Here is a 24,497-nt window from a genome sequence, read left to right on the forward strand (position 1 = left end):
GCAGGAACCGCTTTTTTATTAGATGAATTATTTATTAATTCCTAAATACCACTTATCAGAACTTCATTAATTAAAATACAACTCGGCTCAAAGGCTTTCTGAGCTCTCGATGCTCCCCAATTCCAATACAAGTCGAGTCACGAAATCATTCACGTTTAAGGTTTGTCTGGTCCACCGGTCCGATTCATTCGTTCGGTCCCTATCGGCTCACAACAATCGTTCCCCTTCTCTCTACGCAATAATGGCGGTGGCGCCCTAGTCGTGGCACTCGCAGTTTGTGTTTCGTCGTTTGCTTGTGTATGTGTACTGTTTACGATAAGAAAAAATTCCATAACGAGTTTGTTGTGTTGTGTTCGAAACAGGAGTGAATTTTTGTGTTTTGTGCATACCTGTACGGAGCAAGCGGTGTAAAGTGAAGTTTTCTAAGCCCGTGAGATGTGTATTTGACAGCTTGGATCTTGCGTCCCTGGAATTTGTCCGCATAGGACTAGAAAGTAACTATATTCACATATGCATTCCTCTCTAAACCTAAATACCGCTGCCGAGGCGAGTTTCTAACGATTATATGACGGTTTCTAGTCTTTTTGCCGTTGATGTCGGGCTTCTGTGAGTGCCGATTCGGCACACCCTTTCAAAACGGCGTGTGGTTACGTTTCCTCACTTGTTGACAGATTGCAAATTGCTAATATCTTGCGAAGTCCTGCTTTTTGCCATTTAAAGAGTGAAAGAGCTACACTTTTATCTCAATTTTGGCTTCCTGTCAAGCGGTGACAGTCGTTAAACAATTTAAAACGTACGGCATTGTAGCTTCTTTGATCTTATTTTTTGTGTCGAGATCATTGCGATACATCTCAGTTTAACTGATTGCTTGTCATTTAAAAACCAAGGCTGGAAGTTATAAATAAAATATATAAATTAATAATCAATAAGGTCATTTCATTCTGAGGTTTATTATAAGTAGTAACCAAATCCCATATGTTAAACCAAAACTAGATACATATTGAGAATAAGTAGATAGGTAATATGCAGTTTTTAAAGTATAAACACAAAGTTTTAGACGGTAAAAATGCGAAAATCTATTTACTGTACATAGATATTTGTTTCACGAATATCTGTTTCTTCAGGGAAATTCCATGTTCAGAACTGTTTTTTTTTTTTTTTCATTTGACTCATCGGAGTGATAATGTTGTTGACAATTACTGTTTACTAAACAGTGAAATTATCAAATTTTCTGGTCTTGAGACACAATTAATCAAAGTTTAAATTGCCTTAGACCTTAGCAATATTCAGTAATATGACTTAGTTTTATTGCTTGCCATTAACGATAATGTTTTGTTATCTGTTCTCAATATTTTATCTTTATAATTATTGTATCCTTGATACATACCATTGGCAGTCAGACATTGCTATACCGGTTTGGAATTGGTAAATTTAAGAGGTCCACCTAATCATTGAAGTAAAAAAAGGTCACATTTTTGTAACGTTATGTAAGGTTGTTGATTTAAGAGTGTTACTGGGAAGTTGAAAAGATATGTGAGAGTCTGTGGAACTGGTTTAGGGCAGTTTTCGATTGTACATAGATGTAAACTTAAATAACTAAAATAATATGCAATTGAGATTAATAATAAATATTTCTATGATATTAATGCTGACCTGTAAATGTTGCGTTCGCATTTAAATTATATTGAAAGCTCAGATAAAGTAAAAAAAGTGACAACGGTATGTAACGAAACTTTATTTTTATAAACCTTTATAGCTAAAAACCCATTAGATAAGTCTATTAATTTGTTAAAAAGCCTTTTGTTTTCTATTTTTGCTCAAGTGTCGAGGTATTAATAAACTCAAAACTGTACGCATCAAAATGTGTTAATCCCTGGCTTAAAATTTTATCTAAACTTAATCCAAGATAATTTTTATATTGGCATACATAGCCCCCTATTTATTTTTAAAATACTTCGGTAATAAAGATGGTTCAAGATGAGTTGCATTAAAAACTAGATTTAATTAAGCGTGACAACCTGGATTTTCTGTATTGCACCCAACTGCAAATAAATTAAGGCTCTTTGAACGTTTGGTAATAAAATATTGAGATGAAACTAGAATGGCGTCATGAAAAGCAGGTATTTAATTATTGGCAAAGGTTGGTCCCCAACTTCGCCATGAAATAGCATTTAATTTGCATTAATTTGAGGTTTTGCCATTGAAAGCTGTAATAAACAGGGTTTAGAACTTGTGTTGAATTCTGTTTTGCATTAATAAATCTTACATAGCTTGTTTCTATGAACTGCAAGCGATTTAAACCGCAAAAAACAATTGAGAGTTCCATGATCGCTTTGAATGTGTCAAATTACAAGTTTTCCCCAACTTAATCAAACCCTTGGAATTTTTAGATTAAGGCGGTGCGTATTATTGCACATTAAACAAAAGTTTCCATCTATATCGTGATTATATCAACATTTCGAAACGTTTGTGAAGTATGCAATAAAACAGCACAACAAATATTACTGCTACTCGTCAATTACCCAAACAAATGTTGCACGTCCTCAAGAGTTCATATGAAAATAACATCGACTTGGAGGTATTTGACCCTAAGTCGAAAATATTTATCCACAAAAAAACATCATTGGCGTCATTGCATTAGTCGTCCGAATTTTGTTCATATATTACCTCATGTCCTAATTCTTTTATTACCTACGAGCTGGTTTTTGGTATCACCTATTGTTGTTTTTTGCGCTTTTACTGCCATTTTATCTCTGGGAAAGATAACATATTTAAGTAAATTAATCTCGACTTTGTGTGAGGACTGTTTGATTTAATCTTCCTAAAAATTTACTCAGTTTTTTTAACTTTTAGTCATATTGAATCGTCTTAATTGGAAGATAAGATATGCCGTTTACAAAAACATCGTGTTGATGCAAACCAAACACCTTTGTTATGGTTACGTTTGACCTTATCGATTTTAATCAATAATTGAATTATTAAATATGTGATTGCCTTGCATTTGTATTATTATATTTATTGAAAACTGTAATGTATTATACTAGTACAAACTCCGTACAAAGTTTTAGGTATTAATCTTTCGATTTGGCAACCCTGGATTGCTTACAAATTTGTTATCGTGACGATCGAGGCCCTACTCGACCTTACTTATTTATTCAAGTGGTGTGTTTTGTTTTAAACTATTTGCTTTTTTCGTGTATTTTCATTCTCGATATTTGCCTAAGTTAATATAGAAAAAAACCAGTTTTGTACTTTCGTATAAACTATTTAAGTACTTTTCTTTGCATAATTGGTATTTAAGAATTAAAAATAAAGTAACATCATGTTATTAGATTTAAGAGTAAAAAAATAAAAATTGAGTAAGTACCTACATTTTGTTCAGAAAAATTTAGTATTGTTTGAACTTCATTTGTTTTTTACTAACCAGGTCACGTTGCAAGTGAGTTTGTGCGTAAATCTAAACGTGAGAAATAGCTATTATACCAAAATTATTACGATATTTTATGTCTGTAATCTTAATATTGATTTTTATGTTACATTTTTATTGCCCCCATTTTCCCATTATGTCTGGAAAGTGGCCAAACCATTGTTTAACAGTGATTTTATTTAGTGGCCACATATATCATGTTTTTAATATATGAACTTAACTGCATTGGCAAGTACTTGCCTACATATTCTACTAAAAAGTATTTCCAAGCCACTGTCACAGTGATAAAAGTACCTAGTAAAAAAAATTCGCGCCTTAAAATAAATCCGATGATTTCAGATGTCACAAAAAAATAAAAAAAAAACAAGTCAAATTTACAAAATAAGTTATTCTAGGAATTGTCAAATTTTGGTATATTTGCGGCAACTTTCTCATGTTGCAATAAGTTGGTAAATTTATTTGTCAAATTTAAGTGTATAAGTCTTTCCGATCTCAATTGAAGAACCATGGGGTTGGCAGTATGTACCAAGTTCGATCGCTGATGCAGCAACTCGGTATTGAAATTTCTGAAAAACTTGTTCCCATATTTATTTAGCCATACCCATATACAGGTCTGGTCGCCCAGTTGAAGAATGAGCTCGCGGGCAAACGCGGTACAAACACAGCCGCACTGGGCGACTTGGCCATAAATTCAGTTGTCAACAAATGACCTAACAGTGCAGTGCAGCAATGCGTGTGATTCGGGTAATTTTAATTTATTATAGGCACTTTCTATTAATCATTCATTTTACAATTGCGAAAGGGAGAAATAAGAGGGATATTTTGTTTACTAATATGGTTTCGAGTATAGTTTACTACAACATGGCATTTTGGAGACCTTTTGAAACGGAACAAAACGTTTACCACCAATATAATAAAATTGTTTGAGGACATAAATAATTCAAATATGTTGTTGGTCAAATGAACAGATTATAATTGAAATTTTCTGCACATTATATACAAATTACTATAATTTTTTACCTTTAGCAGAAAATTTTTTTAGGGACGCCTATGAAACTCATTAAATTTTATTGCTATGCGTTTTTATACATGATCAACTGACTTCGGAAAGACTACTTATACCAAGTTTTACGACAGAAGTAGTCTGACAAAAAAAAAATAGGTAATTTTTCAGTAAAATGTTGGTAAAGTGCCTTTTTACTGAATTCGGTAAAATTTAGATTCAGAATTGCCTTATATAAATTATATTATTATATAAATTTTACATTAAATTATGCACATGTGTACCTAAATGTCAACAGATACCCGAACTGAAACACCCCGTATAAAAATTATTTTTGAAAGTGAAGTACAAATTTTCCGAAACATAATAAATTTTTTGGAAATTTTACAAAATTTCCTAATATCTACATGATAAAATGACACAATATTGAGGAAGATTATACTGAACTGAACATTTGTTATAGTGAAAATGTTAAATTATATTCCACTCATTCTAAATCTGCAGAATGACAATACATAATTTTCTTCAGCATAGTTACTGGTTTTTTCTCAAAAAAATTTACTGTAAACTTAAATTCTCAGTAGTAACCATCTATTTCCGAAATAGACGAGAAAACTATTTTTTCACAAAAACACCACATTTCACAAATTGTTTAGTCAAATATTTAATTTTTAATATATTATTTTGATTTTTTATTGTATTTTTATCATTTATTTTTTTTTAAATCTTTTCATATGAAGTCAACAATGTTCTTCGATACCAAAAATCTAGGTATACACATCTAGCATTGGATTATATCCCAAATAACCAGTAAACAGTTAGTAATGAATAACTTCAAAATTGAAATTAATTATTTATTTAGACATCGTTGGGCATTGAAGCAAATTTTGATAATTCTGATTTCATTTTCAATGATAATTCCATCCTCTGTTCCTTTACATACTTAATATTAAATAGTTTTCAATACAGTATGAAAAGCAAAAGGTTTTTTGCTATGGAAAATATAGCACACAAAAGTATACTTATACACCAATGTAATTATAAAATTTTCATATTTCATCAACCAAAATAAAAAATATTGCAATGCAAACATATTATAAACTCAAATATTCAATGGACAACAACTTTTTAAAGTGCGCGATACCAATTTATTTTTTTTATATATATTTTGTTATTTGTCTGTTTTTTTATTGTGCGATTTTTTGGTTAGACTAAATAATTTTTATAAAAATAACCCTTGATTGATCCTTTTGGAATAAGGTTTTATTTCACTAATTTTTAAATATCAAATATAATAAAAAAACACTAATTTACAACATTTTTTTTAATGAAGTTAATTTTTTTCCTGAAACAGAGGTTCTTTAATACTTCCAAGAACTTGAAACTTCTAAAAAAGCAACGTAATTCGAAATTATTTGTTGTATATCGTATCTACTTATGACGTTATGAGAAATATTCTATATAAGTTGTTAATAATAATATTATTGTTTTGGTTTTTTATTCTAAAAGTTAACTTTCAATTTGACTAATAAATTGTTAATTTTGCTGTAAAATATAATAAAGTGCCACAAATACAGGGTGCTTCACGAATGGTGACCAAAAATGAAGCCTCGAATTCTTTGGTGAAATTTAATGGGAGAGTTTTTATCTAGGACCATGATATTTTCGGATTTGTCTTTCAATTTTCTACAAATTACTACTCTTATGTTTTTCGAAAAAAAGCCTAATTTTCATGTGCCCAATTTCAAATTATTTCACTACTACTTAGTGTTTAAATTATTTAAAAAAATTAAAAATATTTTTTTAAGTTTAACACCCTGTATCTTTTTAACGAAGCGTCCTAGATAAAAACTTTATAGGAAATAATTAAAATTCACAAAAAAATACGAGGTTTCATTTTTGGTCACAATTTGCGAATCGCCCTGTATAACGAAATGTGACGACATACCGAACAATTTATCGGTTAAGAAAATTGGTAAACCCAAAACCGGTTTAAATAGACTTTGATCTTGACAGATACCAGCGTTTTGAATCCGTCAAATCGTCCGACGTCAAAACAAAACGCACCCTTGTCAAAAGCTTAGAAACTCGCCACGACCCCAATTTCACCTTTTTAATGCTAAAACGAGAATCCCCCTTCGACAGATCAGCACCGGAATCCCCCAGTATCGCCCCGAAGCCCCCAAAATTTCCCTAGTAAGATGAAGAGCTAGGCTTAGGTGTCTGAAGATGAGCGGAGCCGCGTCCACGGGGCTGGTGCAGCAACCCGCCGGGGCACTGAAGCGTCAGAAGCTGGTGGGGTGCAGGGACAGCGTGCCCTCGGTGCACGGCAGGCCCCAGACGACGCCGCTCAACGTCAAGGCCAGGCTGAGCAACCACCAGAGAAACCTCAGCCTCGATTTCAGGTCAGTACCGGTTTCGCTTGTGGTCAGTTTTAATCAGGTCGATGGGTCGGGGAATTATGGGTGATTTTACGTATTTTGACAGTGAAAAGATAATGCGGAGATGTAAAAGTGAGATTCCAGAGGTATTTACGTGGTAGATCTAGAGTAATGTCTGTAAAGAAACTTTGAAATATCTTGAAATCTTTGGAACATGTAAAATTTCTGTGAAGTAAGTCGAAATTTGTGAAATCATATCTATTTCCTCACCTATTCCTGTATAAAATAAGTTCTTTGTATAAGAAATTGTAATCAATGGTAATCTCAATGAAATTTTTTGAAATCTCTTAAAATTATACCATTAGTGATGTCATATTCCCCTCTAAAATATGCGGAAGTCGGTAATTTCAACGAAACTTATAAAATCTCTAACATTATTCATATTTTTCTCTAATTCCCGATGAAAACTTTCAAATTACTTACAACACTTTTATTTTATATGTAAAATAAGTTAAAATCAATATTCACAAGTCTCTTGAAATGTACAATCTTGTCCAATTCCAATCTGAAATAAATTGAAATCCGTACTACATTCAAGGAAATTGCTGAAACTTCTAAAATTAATCATATTTTCATCTAAAATAAATTGAAGTCGACAGTATTCCCAATGACATTTTAGAAATTGCTTAAATAATGCCTTTTTAAATCTAAAATAGGTTGAAATCACTTGTAATATTGTTAAAAGTTTTGAAATGTCTTCAATCATGCAAATTGGTAGTAATTTCAAAGAAACTATTGAAATTTCTAAAGTATTTGCGTCTAAAATAAGTTGAAATTGACAGTTTGTTATTCCCGATGAAATTATGTTTTTTGATCTAAAATAAATTGAAATAACTTGCAATATTCACAAGTCCTTTGAAATATACAATCTTGTCTAATTTGGTTTTAAAACTCAAAGAAATTGTTGAGAGTTCTAAACTCAATCATATTTACGTCTAAATAAATTGAAGTTGACAGCATTCCCAATGGCATTTTTGAAACTAAATCTAAAATAAGTTGAAATCAATTGTAATATTGATAAAATTTTTGAAATGTTTGCAGTCTTGCAAATTACTACTAATTCCAAAGAAATTTCTAAAATGAATCATATTTGCGTTTAAAATAAGTTGAAATCGACAGTTATTCCCAAAGAAATGTTTGAAATGTGTTGTTTTGATCTAAAATAAATTGACAAAGCTTTTGATATGTCTGCAATTTCGACTATTGCTATGTAAAATAAATCGATAATGGTTTCAAAGAAATTTTTGGAATTTCTCATATCAATCATACTCGTAGTTCCATCTAAAATGTATTGAAGTCGACCCAATGAAATTCCTTAGAGCATTGTTTTTTCTCACTTTTTTAAATGTTGAAATCACTTGTAGTCCTGACAAACTTTTGAAATGTATGCCATATTACCATATTTTTTTTACCTAAAATTAGTTAAAATTATTGACAAAAGTTTGTACTATTTCTATCTAAAACCAATTGAAATTCTCTGTTCAGATTCAGTCTGTGTGCCAACAAAACAGTTTTTTACAATTATTCAACGATGCTTTGCCATAAACTCGTTTTTTTTTCTAACTTTGTCCGTAGTAATATATGTGGCGAAGGGTCAAAGCTCTTGAAAAACCTACTAATATTTTGGGAGCGTTGATCCCTATTACTACGCGGAAATGTGGGTTTTCTAGATGGTTTCATTTTTTTTATGTCTCCAAAGTATAACAGTAAGCGGAATTGTACTCAAAAAAACATGTCGTGTTTCTCGTCAAATTGACCTTTCGACTATGTAGTTGGGTACTTTGCCCGGACGGTGCCAAGTTTACGTGAATCAATAGTTGTGTGATTAATTCACCGTTTTCTGAGAAGTAGTGGAACCGACGACGACGGCGACGTTATCTACGGAATGCGAATGATGCGCAACTACATAATTCCTATTTTTGATGGACTTGGATATGAAGGGGTATATCTACAAATTTATAATAAAAGATGAAGTCGTGGATCTGTAATGATAATAAATAATCTTCAACTAATACGCCTTTTATATCAGAAATTTAAAAAGCTACAGAACGTCCCAAGATTAAATTAAATGTACTTTAGTTTTTTAAACCTTTCTAACTTCTTATTTTATTCTAAGCATCAGATTTTTAGGCATAGCAAACCACAACTTTGTGTATGCCTTGGCACAAATAAATCATCGATTTATCTGCTCCTACCATTAGAGAACATACAGGGTCGGAAAGTCCCCATGGTTCATCGGCCGTTACGTGAGAGCGATAAAGAAAGTCATAGAAATCCGTGGGATAGAGAAGGATGGCTAATAATGAAGGCGTCTAATAGTCACCGCCCATTTCGCCCTTCCACAAATAAGATACACTTCTTATTTGTGGAAGGGCGAAATGGGCGGTGACTATTAGACGCCTTCATTATGGCCATCTTTCTCTATCGCACCGATTTCTATGACTTACTTTATCGCTCTCACGTAACGGCCGATGAACCATGGGGACTTTCCGACCCTGTATAGTTGGAACAACTTTACATTTTTTACAACTATTACACACTAAATGTACAGTATGGGCCCTAGAGCTTCGGGAAAAAATTTGGTGCAATACATCGATCAAGAGAAATCACTGGAAATAATTTTCAAGTTCGTAGCTCGGCCGCTAGGGGGCGCAATCTATACAGTACGCGCCTAAAGTATGGAATAAATTCAGTAAAAACGAAACGAATATTTTTTTGGGAAAAATCCTCGAACAGGTCGAGTTTTAATTTAAAAAATACATATTTTACCATAAAAGGCGATTTTCAACCGTCATTTGTTTTCGAGTAATGACGTCATCGACATTTTTTTAAATAGCAACCCCCTATTTTTTTTCTTGATTCTGAAAGATCGTTTCATTGTCGATCTGACAGTATTAAAATGTTGCCATCTTACATAGGAAGGTTTTCGAGTAAATGACGATTGAATGTTAGAAAACGTAAATTTTATTCATTAAAAAAATAATTGTCAAGGAATGTCAAGGAAATACAATTCGTTAAGATTTCTACCTAAATTAAGTGTTCGAATTGCCACCCACCGACTTCTTGACAATACGGAAGTCTGTGTAGAAATTCTTCTTGCACATTATGAATTATTTCTGGGGTAACTCTGTGAATTTCATCTATAATACAATTTTGGAGTTCTTCTAAATTATGCGGTCTATTAACGTACACTTTGGACTTTAAGTAGCCCCATAAGAAATAGTCTAGGGGTGTAAGGTTTGGGGATCTCGCGGGCCATTCTATCGGTCCTCGTCTGCCGATCCACCTCCTAGGAAAACAATTGTCCAGAAAATCTCGAACCGCGCATAGCATAATATCAGGGTCATTATCGTTAGGAAAAATTACTGCAAGCGCTGGAACATGGTCATTTTGTAAAAATTCTAAAAATCTTTCTCCTGTAAGAGTTCCTTCAAAGAAGAAAGGCTCTACTATTCTGTTGTCAACTATTCCAGCCCACACATTTAATTTCTGTGGGTGTTGAGTATGTGTCTCTGCCATTCAATGAGAATTTTTCCGACTCCAGTACCTGCAAGTTTGACGGTTCACTGTACCAATGAGACAAAATTTGCCGGTGTAAATCTCTATTTACTTGACATAAATCCATCATAATTTCACAAAAGTGTAAGCGGCGGCTGGGATCGGCTTCATTGAGTCCCTGCACTAGTTGAATTTTGTAGGAATGATATTTTGCCTGCCTCAGGATACGTAGCACTGTGGTCTGACTAATTTCATTGTTTAATGCAACCAATCGTGAAGTATTATGAGGATTATCTACCATACTTATCAAAATGTTCTGTTTGTGATCTTCACTAACGCTTGGATATCCAGGTTTTGGAATATCTAGAACATTGCCAGTTTCTCTAAATTTTGATTCTATCTTACTGACTGTTGATTGGCTGATACGGCGATCTGGATGTTTTTCATTAAATAAATCGCAAACTTCCTGCTGCGTTCTAGTCTTATCCCCGCATCCGATAAGAATTAAAATTTCAATTCTTTGTGTGACAGTTAAATGTGCCATAATACTTTAAATTCAACAATAATTTTTATATCGCTTACAATCTTAGAAAGTCGGTATGACAGTGACACTTTGTAAAGATTTACACCTACGTGATCCATAAAAAACTTCAGGCATTTCGAAAAACTAAATTTGATAACGTTTCGTTTTTGCTTTATTTTAATTGATTTGGGTTTTCTAACATTCAATCGTCATTTACTCGAAAACTTTCCTATGTAAGATGGCACTATTTTAATACTGTCGGATCGACAATGAAACGATTTTTCAGAATCAAGAAAACAAATAGGGGGTTGCTATTTAAAAAAAATGTCGATGACGTCATTACTCGACAAATGACTGTTGAAAATCACCTTTTATGCTTAAATATGTATTTTTTAAATTAAAGATCGACCTGTTCTAGGATTTTTCCCAATAAAAATTTGTTTCGTTTTTACTGAATTTACTCCACACTTTAGGCGCATACTGTATACCAAAACATAGAGTCGAATTTTTCTCAGAAATGTTTCCTATTCAGGTATAACAAATAGTACAAATCTGGATAGCCGGATTCATTGCTCATAACTTTTGTTATTAACATTTTGTTCTATCTCTGGACAGAAAGGGTAGGGGAAGCCCCTAATGTCTGATCAGAAAAATGCATTTTTTTAAGGATTGGCTCATCAAAAGCCCATAGTGTTATACCTCGTTAGAAAGGTATTTTTATGCTTTATTTCGTGGTGAATGCGTAATGTCATTTATCTGGATATGGAAACATTTCTGAGAAAAATTCAGCTCTTATGTTTTGGTATGTAGATTGCGCCCCCTAGCGACCGAGCTACGAACTTGAAAACTATTTCCAGCGATTTCTCTTGGTCGATTTATTCAACCAAATTTTTTTCTCGAAGCTCTAGGGCGTATACTTTCCGTAATATCGTACCTCGCCGACTTTAAGGGAACACCCTGTATGTTAATATATTATAATATCCAATTCAGTGCGCACACATTTGATTTTGCTATTTTTTTTTGTTGTTTGCACTTAAAATTGGATGCTTTTTTGTTACCTACTTAGTTGTTCCAGCCTTCTGGATTTCTCTTAAAGTAGATTCATTTGTTAAAAACTGAACGTTTTACTTTTGAAGGCTCATTAAACTTTTCGTGGAAATGTGTGCAATCACTTGTGCATACGCTCGATAAGTGACATTTGCGTTAAAAATAACTCGACAGGTATTTCGCTGTACCTTGTCGACTTGGCAGCAAATTAACCTAATCTGCAAATTCCCGTCGAAGGTCACTGGCCATTGTTTCAACAATTAATGTGAACCGTGCGAATTTATACCTACCCGAAAATGTTTCAAAAAATATCCGCGAATTGAGGTTGTGCAGACCTTGGCGTTTATGTATATTGTCGGTACGAGCCGTCGAAATTTAAAAACAAATATTTTCCCAGATTTTCAATTGTAAATACCAGGCACGAAAATATTTATCAACTAGAGCCGAATGTTTAAGTATACATCAAATAGACGTTTTAATGATAAAAACTTGAATGTTTTCTTTTTTTTGTCTCGGTAGGTGGAAGGAAATCTACAATTAATAATAAAAAAAAAAACAAAAGCGTTAAGGAATTTTGCAGGCGCTTATGTAAACAAATGTTAATAGATCCGAGCTAAAAAAATGTTCATGGTCTGGTAAGCTCGGTACTCGGTTTGCTTTACCATTCATCATCAGTTGGTACGCCTGGTACGAAAATTCCTTGTGGTGGAAATAATTACTGAATTAAGTATGTATGTATGTACATTGTATATCAAGAATGAATACGGGTAATTGTTAGTCGAGGTGTCGTAACAGAAATGTTTGGAATGAAAACGATTGGATTTAGATATAAATGATAGAAAAATCACTGATGGGGTTGTTCATAAATTGGCCCCAAAAAGTATGAAGGAAGTTATAAATATTTTACTTCTACGAGTAGTATTCCTGCTAATGATATCCAATACGCCCTGTATAGGTTAAAGCGGCTTTATTGCTCCATCCATCTCGGGATTATTAAAATTATTCCAGTCTCGGTCCCAAACGTCCAAAAGATAAATTGGGATCGGGATATTACTTGACGATAAATAGGTGCTATATTTCATATTTTCTGCTTACGCGTTCATCTCCAAAACGTTCTCTTAATTACGAAAATTGGGCCGTACATTTTCGGAGCTCCGAAAACGTTTATTACTGTGAGCGGTACACTTAATAACAAGAGAATCAATTTACCTGTCGGTAAATTGATTCTCCTATTAAATATTTGTCTTTGTAACCAAAGTCAGTAAACAGCATAATTGCTTTCTTTTTGTCCCGTTTCATGGGATTTCTCAAAATAACTTTAAAGTGGGCGAGTGAAGACGTCTTTCCTGGAAGGTTCAGAATTAGGAACTTTCGTTACATTTTATATTAGTAATTTTATTACGTTACTAAGTTGGCGGTACCAAGGGCCAATACATAGTAACGGCTAGTCGCCAACGCAAATATGTATACTAACCATACACTTCGAATCTTCTAATGTATCAAATTGATAGGTGTATCGTTAAACTACTGCTTATATTAAAAAAACAGTTTTTTTGCATTTGATTGCATGAATCGCTCAAATGGTCATTTTAGATGAAAAAACCACGGAGTGCTATTAAATTAGAGCAAAAAACGAAGCAAAATTTTGCTGTAGTTCATAGGAGTAGAAAAATTATTTAGAGTTGAATTTCCTATCGAAACGGCTTATTTAAAAACATTAAAAGGAAAATTTTAAGGAAGGATTTTCATCACATGACTTGTCCGAAGGGTAATTAAAAATGAAAAACCGCGGAGTGCTATTAAATCAGAGGGTTGAAATTGAAGATAAGGGTGAAAATGCACTTTTACAGTTTTTTAAATATAGCACGAAAACGAAGCAAAATTTCCGTATAGTTCATAGGAAAAATGATGTAGAGAATTGAATTTCCCATGGAAATGGCTTATTAAAAGAAAAATTTTATGCAAAAAATCGATGATAAACAATTTTAAAGTAAAAAATAAGATTTTTTGATTTCTTTTACTTTTTTGACAAATTTTTTTTTTTTTTTTAGAAGTTGACAAAGAAAATTGCTGTACAAAAAAACTAGATGAGATTCCCTTCAAAATGATGCGTTTTCAAAAGTTTTTGGACTAATATTGACCGAGTTATAACCTGTCAAACTTAAATATTTTTTAGATTTTTGTCGTTTTTAACATAAATTAGAGTCAAAAAAGTTAAAAAAAAATCAAAAAATCTAATTTTTTGCTTTTTTAAATTGTTTATTAACAATTTTTTGCATAACATTTTTCTTTTAAATTTTTTAAAAAGCTATTTCGATGGGAAATTCAATTCTCTAAATAATTTTTCCTATGAACTATAGCGAAATTTTGCTTTGTTTTCGAGCTACAATTAAAAAACTCAAAGGGTGTTGGAGTTTAAACGGAAAACATGGTCGCTAAAAATGGAAGGCCCTTATTATAGCTTTTTTAAAACTTCAAAGTGATTTATTTAAAAAAAAAAACAAAAGCAAAGTTAAGTACTTTTCAAAATGATGTAGTTTGTTATGAATAATAACTAAAAATGTGTGAGTGAGCAAAAACTTTTCGGTTAAAATATTAACTGGAAAACATAACTTTGAGGTTACATAACTTCATTAATATTGTGTTTTCAAAAAATGTCATAGGGACTTCATGGTTTTTTTTAACTTTTAAAATATGAAAGCCGTTTTTGCATGGTTAAATTAAAAATTCCATACAAAAATGACAACTAATACCTGTCTCTCACCTTAGACCTACATTTTATAAGATGCTGATCCATTTTCACTGTTAATTTATTTTTACAGATGCTATAAAAATGGTCACCGGAAGAACTAGCTGTTTGAACGTTTATGCAAATTAAAAGAAAATGTTTAAATAAAATGAGAAACAAACCTATTATTTAGCGAACGTTTATCGACCGATTACGGATTATTTTGTATAATAAATCCTTGATATATTCCGCAATCTAGAGGAACGATTGTAAAATTTGATTTGATTTTTTATATTTGGGGTTTACTCCCCCTTTCCATCGCTCTTCGTCAAAGTAATAATGGAATACCCTTGTTTACATTTTCTTCGTTTCTTTCCATTTAAGTAATACGTTTCCGTCTTCCACTTCAATTAATTATCGTCAGCGATTGGATCTGACGTGCCTGGGATAAAAATGCCAAATAGAATTTTATTAGAGTCCAAGGAGAAACGAGTCACGTGCTCGGCCGAGTGATATGCAGCCGATTTGCATGTTTAAATGTTTTGCGTGTTGCGGCGTTTTTTTGCTCTTCGATCTTTTCTCCGTTCACGTGCGGCGGGCGGTGTAGCCAAATTTAATGTATTTAACAGTGATATTTTTAACAAATGTAAACCAAATGTCTGTTTAGAAATGAAAGAGAGTAATAAAAGATATTATGTATGCAAATCGTAAATAAATGTAGTACTGGTGCTTATATTCAATATTTTTATATTATGTATTTTCCGTATAGATGAGGTGTACTTTTAAAAAAACTTTGTGTGATCGGACTGTACTAAATTGTAGCAGGTAGCTAAAATTTAATCCCCGACAATCCGTCTTTGTCTATGCCGCTTCAATTTCTCGGTCCATTTCTCTTATAAGTAAACAATATAAAAACAGCATTTCAAAACATGAGGCTACTTTAAGCATCATAACCGGGTTAAGAGAGTTTTTAGTAATTCAAATAAAATTATTCAATATTATTATCAAAATATTTATTTAAATTTAATGAATAGACTTTTATTCCACACAAAAATATATGTATGTTGAAAATTCAAATTATGGTGAGTAAATGTAGTGTTGTATAAATGTACAATAAAGAAAATAAAAAAGTAGGTATATTAAAATTCATCCTCTGAATATTCTGATGAATTATCTTCGTCTCCTAGATTGATAACGATAGGTTCCACAGTAACGTCAATTAAATTATCGAGTTCCCACATTTTCTACTCTTATTTTTGTACATGATGTATACATCTTTGCCAGTTATCTGCAGTTACTCGTTCCAAGGAATTTTTTAACAAAATTTTCACGTCACTTAATTTAAACGTCGTATTATTTCGCGCTACATCTCCTTTTACCTGCGCCCAGACTAATTCGATTGGGTTAAGTTCACAGTGATAAGGTGGTAACCGTAGTACCGTTATTTGGCGATTTGTTGCCATTTCATCGATAACATATTTTCTCTGATCTTTATTAAGATTGACAAGTGTCAAAAGTTCCTTTTTCACCATATTTGTTTCAAAAGAAATGTTTTTTCCGGATAACCATTGAATTATATCGGCTTTCCTCCAAGCAGTCGTAGGCGTCCGCTCGGTCTGCCTTGAATGGTAACTGGCATTATCCATGACAATTACAGACCCCGGAGGAATAAGATCCAACATCTGCGTAAAATACTCTTCGAAAACATCTGCGTTCATGTCTTCGTGAGAGTCACCTGTATTTTTAGATTCAAATAAAAGTAAACCGCCATCTACAAAACCACTGGCACTACCTATATGTGTCACTATTAATCTTCACCCTTTACCTGAAGGTGCCTTGAACCCTGTTGAAAGTCCATCCAAAAATGCTTGAAAACTTTTACATTTTTATCTTGCCATACTTTTGTTACAATATATCCCTCGTTGACCCAAGTTTCGTCTAGATAATAAATATTCCTCCCTTCGTCACGGAATTTTCTAATTGATCTTAAGTAGGATCTTCGCCAACAAATAATTTCATCTTTATCGATAAGAACTGACTTCCTGTTCTGCTTTTCCCAGCAAAAATTCAACTCTCGTAAGACGGCCCATATTTTGCTTCTACTGATTTTTGGCAAATCGTTATCCTCTGAAAGTTCACTTAAAATTTTTGTTTAGCGTTGGTATTTCTTTTTTAAAATAAAATGAGTGTACTTTTCTGCGAATGACATTTTTGAAAAAATCATCTATAACGACTTTTGACCTCCCTACAAATGATTTTGGGGGATTTACAGTATCTTGTTCATTTTTTGTTTCTTTTAAAAGTCTGTAGATAGTCGATTTTCCAATCCCTGTCATTTTTGTTAGCATTAGTTTTACCCGATAATTACCTGAAACGAAATATTACCACGCCCATGGCCGGTTCTTATCTCGGGGTTTTATTACTCTCTTTCATTTCCAAACAGACTTATAGGTGGTCCATTATTTAATTTTTACCGTAATTATCAACGTATACGTTCATCTGGAATGTTTTTTATCCTTGTGCCAATCCGCGTATAAATGTTTTGCCGTTTGTACACTTACATTGCGCAAAAAATATGCTGTTAATATATCCACCATTTTACTATTCGTGTAAACCGTAATATTTCACTTAAATACATTATAGTTTACTAAAAATATTAAATATATACACTTATAGGTAGTTAAGAGAAAAACACCGTCCGTGAAAGTGGCAAATCTGCACAAATCGCCGTTGAACTGTAAATATGGACATGTTCACGCTAAATTTGTCGCAATATGGTAGTTTTAATACAATAGTAACGCTAAATATATACGATAAAAAATATTTAAAAGTAAAAGTACTTATCCTGGGAAGTTTGGGATTCACACAATTTCGCTATCATATTGAACGTGCTGAAAATAAAACTACGTGTTGCAAACTGCATGCTTTTCTGGAGTGTTTCCGTTAAACTCATACATGTATTAAAAACTATTAAAAAACAGTCACATAAAAAGTGCGAAAGTATGACTAAAGTTTTATGAATTTTGTTTTAAATTTTTGGGATATGCATTTATAAATAGGAACACACTGTATAACTTAAATACGCTGACTACAACTTACAATGGTTAATACAGAAGTATGAAATAAAAGCTGGAATAATATCTAGCAAAAAACTGAAATGAAAAGAGAGTGAACCGAGTACGATTTTATAATTTTGAAGAATTACTTTCACTGTATGTATACAGGGTGGGTATACGAAGAGAAAGTACAATAACTCCCTTGTTACTCATAATACAGAAGAAAAGTTTATATAAAAGTTATACAGAATCAAGAAACCTAAACTATAAAATTAATTTTATACATACAGGGTGATGAGTAAAATCAGGACACGCCAAATATTACATTTTTTAAATGAAACACCCTGTATATTTTTAAACATATGGATTTCCGAGAAAATTCAATATATGGGAATATAAACACTTTATCATTTTAGTGCGGGGTTGCCAAGTTATGTAGAAAATTCTTCGAATTTTGGAAAAAACATGACCTCGAAGAAGTTGTATTAACTTTCAGCTACTAAAACTTGGAACAAAATAATTAGACAGAGTTATAGCCAAATGTGAGACAAAGGCTCCTATACAGGGCATTTTTTATAATAAGATCATTTTTAGAAAATTTAAACTTGATTTTCTAAAATTTTTCAAATGAAACACCCTGTATTGTATTGTTTTATTTTATTCACATATCGGTTCACTTCAACTTTTATTAAGCATGTTCTATATCTAAAATTGTTAGTTTTTAAGATATAGCAACATTTCTGAAAAAAACTTAATTTTTATTATTTTATAGAATTCCTTAACTAATAAAATGAAACTCAAAATGGAATGATAAATTATGAACCGGCAAGTTGAAACAATGTTTTTCCATAGCCATTCGTACGACCGAAAATAATAAAAATTAGGTTTTTCCAGAAATGTTGCTATATCTTAAAAACTAACAACTTTAGGTGTAGTACATACTTGATAAAAGTTGAAGTGAACTGATATGTGAATAAAATAGAATAAAAAATACAGGATGTTGCATTTGAAAAATTTAAAAAAATCTGGTTTGAACTTTCTTAAAATGATCATATTATAACAAATGCCCTGTATAAAAAATATATAGGAGTCTTTGCCTAACATTTGCCTATAACTCTGTCAAATATTTTTGCTCCAAGTGTTAGTAGTTGAAAGTTAATACAACTTCTTCGAAGTCATGTTTTTTACAAAATTCGAAAATTTTCTACATAACTTGGCAACCCCGCACTAATATGATATACTGTTTATATTGCCATATATAGAATTTTCTCAGAAATCCATATCTAAAAATATACAGGGTGTTCCATTTAAAAAATGTAATATTTGGCCTGTCCCGTTTTTACTCATCGGCCTGTATGTTCACATTAATTTTGTCCTTTAGGTTTTTTGATTCTATACAACTTTTATACAATTTTTTTTTGTATCAAGAATAACAAGGAAGTTATTTTACTTTCTCACACTAATGGCCCACCCTGTATATACACATTTATCATTTCCTATAATTACATTTTCATCAAAGGTTATAGCTCGCTGGAAAAATATGTTCCTGTTATTTTTTAAATTACGTTTTATTTTGGATGAATCTCATCTTGACTTTTATACAGTTTTTTTTATTTGCGTTGGTATTTCCCTCCGATTAAATCCAGTGCATTGTAGATCTGCACTTAAGCAGCTGACTATTGCTATTGGCCGTTGTTGGTACTGCCACTTTAATAACATAATTAAACACGACAGAATTGCCAATGCAAATATAATAAAAGTTCCTAATTATATTAAAACATATTTATTTTCTTGGAAATTGGGTTCTGGTGTGATAGTCGGTTAAAAAAAGGATAAAAGAGACAGCAGCTATTTCTTTCTTGAAGTTTCGTTCCTGATCAGGAACTTTTTCAAAAGGCTTTTATTGTTAAAATTGTTATTAAATAAAACCCAAACAACCATTATTATCCTTAGAATAAAGGACCCCGCACAAATCTTATGGAAATTGGGTCCCGGTCAAATTCGCTGAATTTTTGATGTGATAGAGTTGATCATACTGGTCAATTGTCTCAATGGCCACAAAGCTCAAAAATGGATAGTTTGGCCGGTACAGAGCTTTAAAGCTCCGAATATCCTCCACGGATTTATGTATATGCGCAGTGTGTATAGACTTTTGAAATAGCCTATTTCATTTTTTTTATTATCTAGGTTTATATTTTTGAGGTTGCTGAATTCAGATCTGTTGTTAGATTTTCAAAATTGACAGTTGGCAGCTGTCAAATAGCTGTCAATGTGCTATAATAAAGCCAAAAACTTGTTTTTTTATGTTTTATCTTTCTTTTTTTTTAGTTCGATAAGTTCAAAGACGATATCAAATCAATAACAATGACTATCGGCAGCTGTCATTTAGCTGTCAACAATTCTTCAAAGTCCGGTAATAAAGTCAAAAAATTATTTTTTGTTTATAACTTCAAGTTTTTTAGATAAGTGAATATAAATATGATATAAAATTATGTAGTCATCAGCTTACAGCTGTCAACAAGCTGTCAACTAACTGTCAAAATGCAATAATAAAGTCAAAAAGTTACTTTTTTTAAAAAGCTTTAAGTTGCTTAGATCACTGAGTTCAAAAGTGATGTCATAAACTTATATCATGTTTGATTTCTTATCCACAAAGTTAAGCACAAAAAATAAGTTACTTGCTCTATTATTGCATTTTGACAGTTAGTTGACAGCTTGTTGACAGCTGTAAGCTGATGACTACATAATTTTATATCATATTTATATTCACTTATCTAAAAAACTTGAAGTTATAAACAAAAAATAATTTTTTGACTTTATTACCGGACTTTGAAGAATTGTTGACAGCTAAATGACAGCTGCCGATAGTCATTGTTATTGATTTGATATCGTCTTTGAACTTATCGAACTAAAAAAAAAAAAAAATAAATCATAAAAAAACAAGTTTCTGGCTTTATTATAGCAAATTGACAGCTAGTTGACAGCTGCCAACTGTCAATTTTGAAAATCTAACAACAGATCTGAATTCAGCAACCTCAAAAATATAAACCTAGATAATAAAAAAAATGAAATAGGCTATTTCAAAAGTCTATACACACTGCGCATATACATAAATCCGTGGAGGATATTCGGAGCTTTAAAGCTCTGTACCGGCCAAACTATCCATTTTTGAGCTTTGTGGCCATTGAGACAATTGACCAGTATGATGAACTCTATCACATATCAAAAATTCAGCGAATTTGACCGGGACCCAATTTCCATAAGATTTGTGCGGGGTCCTTTTTAAATATTTTGCATCAGTCATCATATTTTATCCACATTTTTCACAATTTTTTCCTAATTATATATCTAAAAATATCATCACTTCACTTCAATATCGTTCTTATAAATATGATTAATATGATAAAGAAAATATTTTTCATAAATACTTTATGTTTATTTTATGTGGAATTGTAGAATTTTAATTATGGGAATGACTCCGTTTTAAGCAATAACATGTTTCGCGATTTCGCTTCCATTACCAAGGAACACCCTGTACGTTTCATTCACAGCAGTCGCCTGTAAACAAGGCTCGGCCTATTGGTGCACACTCGGTCGCATTCCAAAACACAGGAGACCCATACCCATAGACTCGATTACGTATCCTCTGCAATCATATACGCCACCAGCGCAAAACAATCCCAATAAGTGATAACAATTATGCAGGAATGTCGGGAATGCGGCGTAATGAGTTATTGTGCAGCGTTCATTGGAAGCGTTCAACAGTTCATGAAACGTGATCTACATGGCATTTGCGGCCATGCGACGCGTGGACGGACGATTTCCTGGACGAAAACAAGGCAGAGATGTGCTTTTTTTCCTAAGAAATCGAATTTTATATTGCTTATGCACAGAAACAATAAATAAACACGGTTTAATTAAATGTAGTTCGTTTACGATAAGTTTGCAATGACGTCACAGTGCGGAATTGTACAGTGTTGTCAGGTTGTAATTTTTCGGGATATTTAAGAAAAATTAATTATTGATAGGGAATGCAGTTTAGGAAACAGTAAAAAATTATAATTTGGAATTAGCGGTTTTTATGTATTTTAAATTAAATGTAAAAAACAGTAAAAACAGCAAAAAGAGGCACTTTGGTACAGAATCCAAAGGCTTCTACGCCATTTTATAGAGGCAAAATTTTAGATACTCGTATTAGGCTTTTAGTGACGTCATTTTATTTTCGTGTTCTTTTCAGCAAACCCTTTTATTTGATACCCATATCATAGGGGTGCGTAAAAAATAACTGCTCCGCTATCTTTGGGAGTCCGCCATATTGGATTTAGAATGACGTCACGTAGCTAACCATGCATTGTCATCCAAAGTATATAAACGTGTATGCAAAATTTCAGCTCAATCGGTTGAGGATAACTGTTTTCAAATTACAGATATGACACGTACTAACAAGGCAAGTTAAATAAAAGCTTGTAATAAAAAAAGCTTATAGTAATAATAATAAGTAGTTTTTAATGTTATTTTTACTGATCCGCGTCATTGTACAATAAATAACACATACATGTCTCCCTCCGATATGAAGCTTCGCATCGATCAATTTATTCGAAACGTATCTGGCTTGGCGTGCCCGTTAACAATCCTGGTTTAACGCTTTACCTGGACGAGCGTATGGCACGTGTTTCTATAGCAGTCAGTAGCATTGTGTATCGTGAGCATAGAGCGACGCACAGCCTGACCACATATTTAATCTATTTCTGCTACTACAACGCGTACTGTCGCTTACTAGCATAATACAGATGACTACTGTCTCCGATTGCCTAATTACCTATGAAGCCCATTTAAATAATTTTGATTTAGAATTGTGTGATAGACTAGTTTTCTTTAAGTATTTTTATTCGGACATAAAAAAACAATAAACAATACAAAACGAGCAGTAAGAAAAATAATAAAATAGTTTATTAAATAGTATCGTTGATAGTAGTTAGGAATGTTGTATGTAAGGTTACGTACATAGATTTCTGATATCGAAAAACATTATTTTACTCCATTTGATCTTTCTAAAGTAAATTTTTGAATTTGTTTGAATTAGCTTATTACCTTTATCACCTGTGAACAACTTTAAAAATTGCCCCTGCGCCAATAATTTTTTTTAATCTTTCCACAGTTGATAAAATACTCGATATTAAAAAAAATAAATATATGTTTTATTTATTGTGCGGTTTGTCACGAACACCTTGTATTACCGTCAGTGATGTGCATGTGCATTTTTAAGTACCGCTTTGCCTGTCGTTGCGGTTCTGATTCCGATCACGTCCCATGGACAGAAACAATTTATCAGCGCTCATTAAAGCCTTCTTTGTTTACAGGAATAATTCGGTCAGTTGTTATTGCTTTGTGTTAGGTAATAGGCGGATAGTCTGGCATCTTGGGTAGCGCCGGTTGAACATCCGAAACTCCTCTCAAGTATTTTGACTGCTACATAACAATTGATCCTTGGTCAAAATAATAAATATTTTGAGACGAGCATGAAATCGATTACGGAATTTTTCATTGTTAAGAAATTAACTTGAGATATTGTATCTCGATTGCTCCGTAGAAAATTCGAGGCGTTTTCTGTGAGAAATAAATATTTATTGTTTCGTAAAAGCGTTTTATATTGTTTCAGATAAGATATTGATTATATCTTAGTCGTTTATACAACTCTGCGGTTAGTAAAGGTCTAAAAATAAGTTTATATTGCATTTGATCGATGTAGCGTAATAGGTATTGCACTCATAAAAGTTTTATGTAAAAATTACACACTAGGTTATTTTGACGTCACTCTAGGTAATGTAAACTGTCTATTTGATATCGTCTTCTTGCAACAGCATCATTTACTCCTGACAAAAAGTAGATTATAACCATATTACTTCTGTCTTGATATCTAATTTGAAAACACAAAAGTACACTGTACCATCAGTAAACATTGAAGTAATTGACTTTATAACTTATACTTACACTACACGAGATACTTCACAAACTAAAAGAAAAATATAATGAAGCGCTTATCCGTTTACCATCCCGTCATATCATACCAAGTGTAAAGTCAACTGATGGCAGTAGCCACTTTTCAATGACGACTATACGCAATTCTAATTGAACAGTTGAGGTTAAGCACTATTGCCCTTCGTAAGCGATGGGATCTGTTCCCATCGCTTACGAATCGGATTCTGCTTAAATTTAAACAGTTCACTGTTTAACTTTTTTACCGTTTTTTGATTAATTTGATATTTTGCACCGATTGACTACTGAAAAGGCTAAATAAGAAAAAAAAATTGAAACATTAAAATTACATAGTAGGATGCGATAGCACTTTGACATTCTGAACAGTTAGAAGAAAGAATAAATAATGCTTTTCATCAGAATCAAGCAACAGTAAATTTCGAACTAATTACATTTTCGTTACTAAAAAGATGTCGGGCCTGTGTTCGCGGAAATGAAGGTATTTTTGAATATTTACTCAAATCAAATCATTAAAATGATGACTAAATTTATTTATTCGAATAAATAATCGAATGATTAGTGCTTGTCATGTTATTTAAGTAAAAGTGTTTTCAGTTGGTTTTTTAAGTTCTACTCGAAAATTAGACTTTTTTCGAAAAACAAGAGGGTAGTAATTTGTAGAAAATTGAAAGATAAATCCAAAAATATCATGGTTATTACCGTAAAGCAGTGGCGTACTATTTTATTTAGAAAAATATGCCACCGATACCCTGTATCTCCGCCACTGGAGCATGTCAA

General features: G+C 32.3%; 1 protein-coding gene across 1 annotated transcript in view; it reads left to right on the forward strand.

Moving 5' to 3' along the window:
• Nucleotides 1-287: 287 nt before the first annotated feature.
• LOC108915951 (phosphatidylinositol 4-kinase beta) overlaps nucleotides 288-24,497 on the forward strand; it is a gene marked incomplete at its 3' end in the record, with an annotated part of 59,646 nt that continues 35,436 nt past the window's right edge. Inside the window, exons 1-2 of the mRNA XM_018722115.1 lie at nucleotides 288-494; nucleotides 6,576-6,835. Coding sequence (XP_018577631.1) covers nucleotides 6,660-6,835 — 176 coding nt within the window. The remainder of the gene's footprint in view (nucleotides 495-6,575; nucleotides 6,836-24,497) is intronic.

Source organism: Anoplophora glabripennis, unplaced genomic scaffold (assembly GCF_000390285.2).
Source record: "Anoplophora glabripennis isolate ALB-LARVAE unplaced genomic scaffold, Agla_2.0 scaffold1369, whole genome shotgun sequence".
In the NCBI taxonomy this organism is placed as follows: Eukaryota; Metazoa; Arthropoda; class Insecta; order Coleoptera; family Cerambycidae; genus Anoplophora; species Anoplophora glabripennis.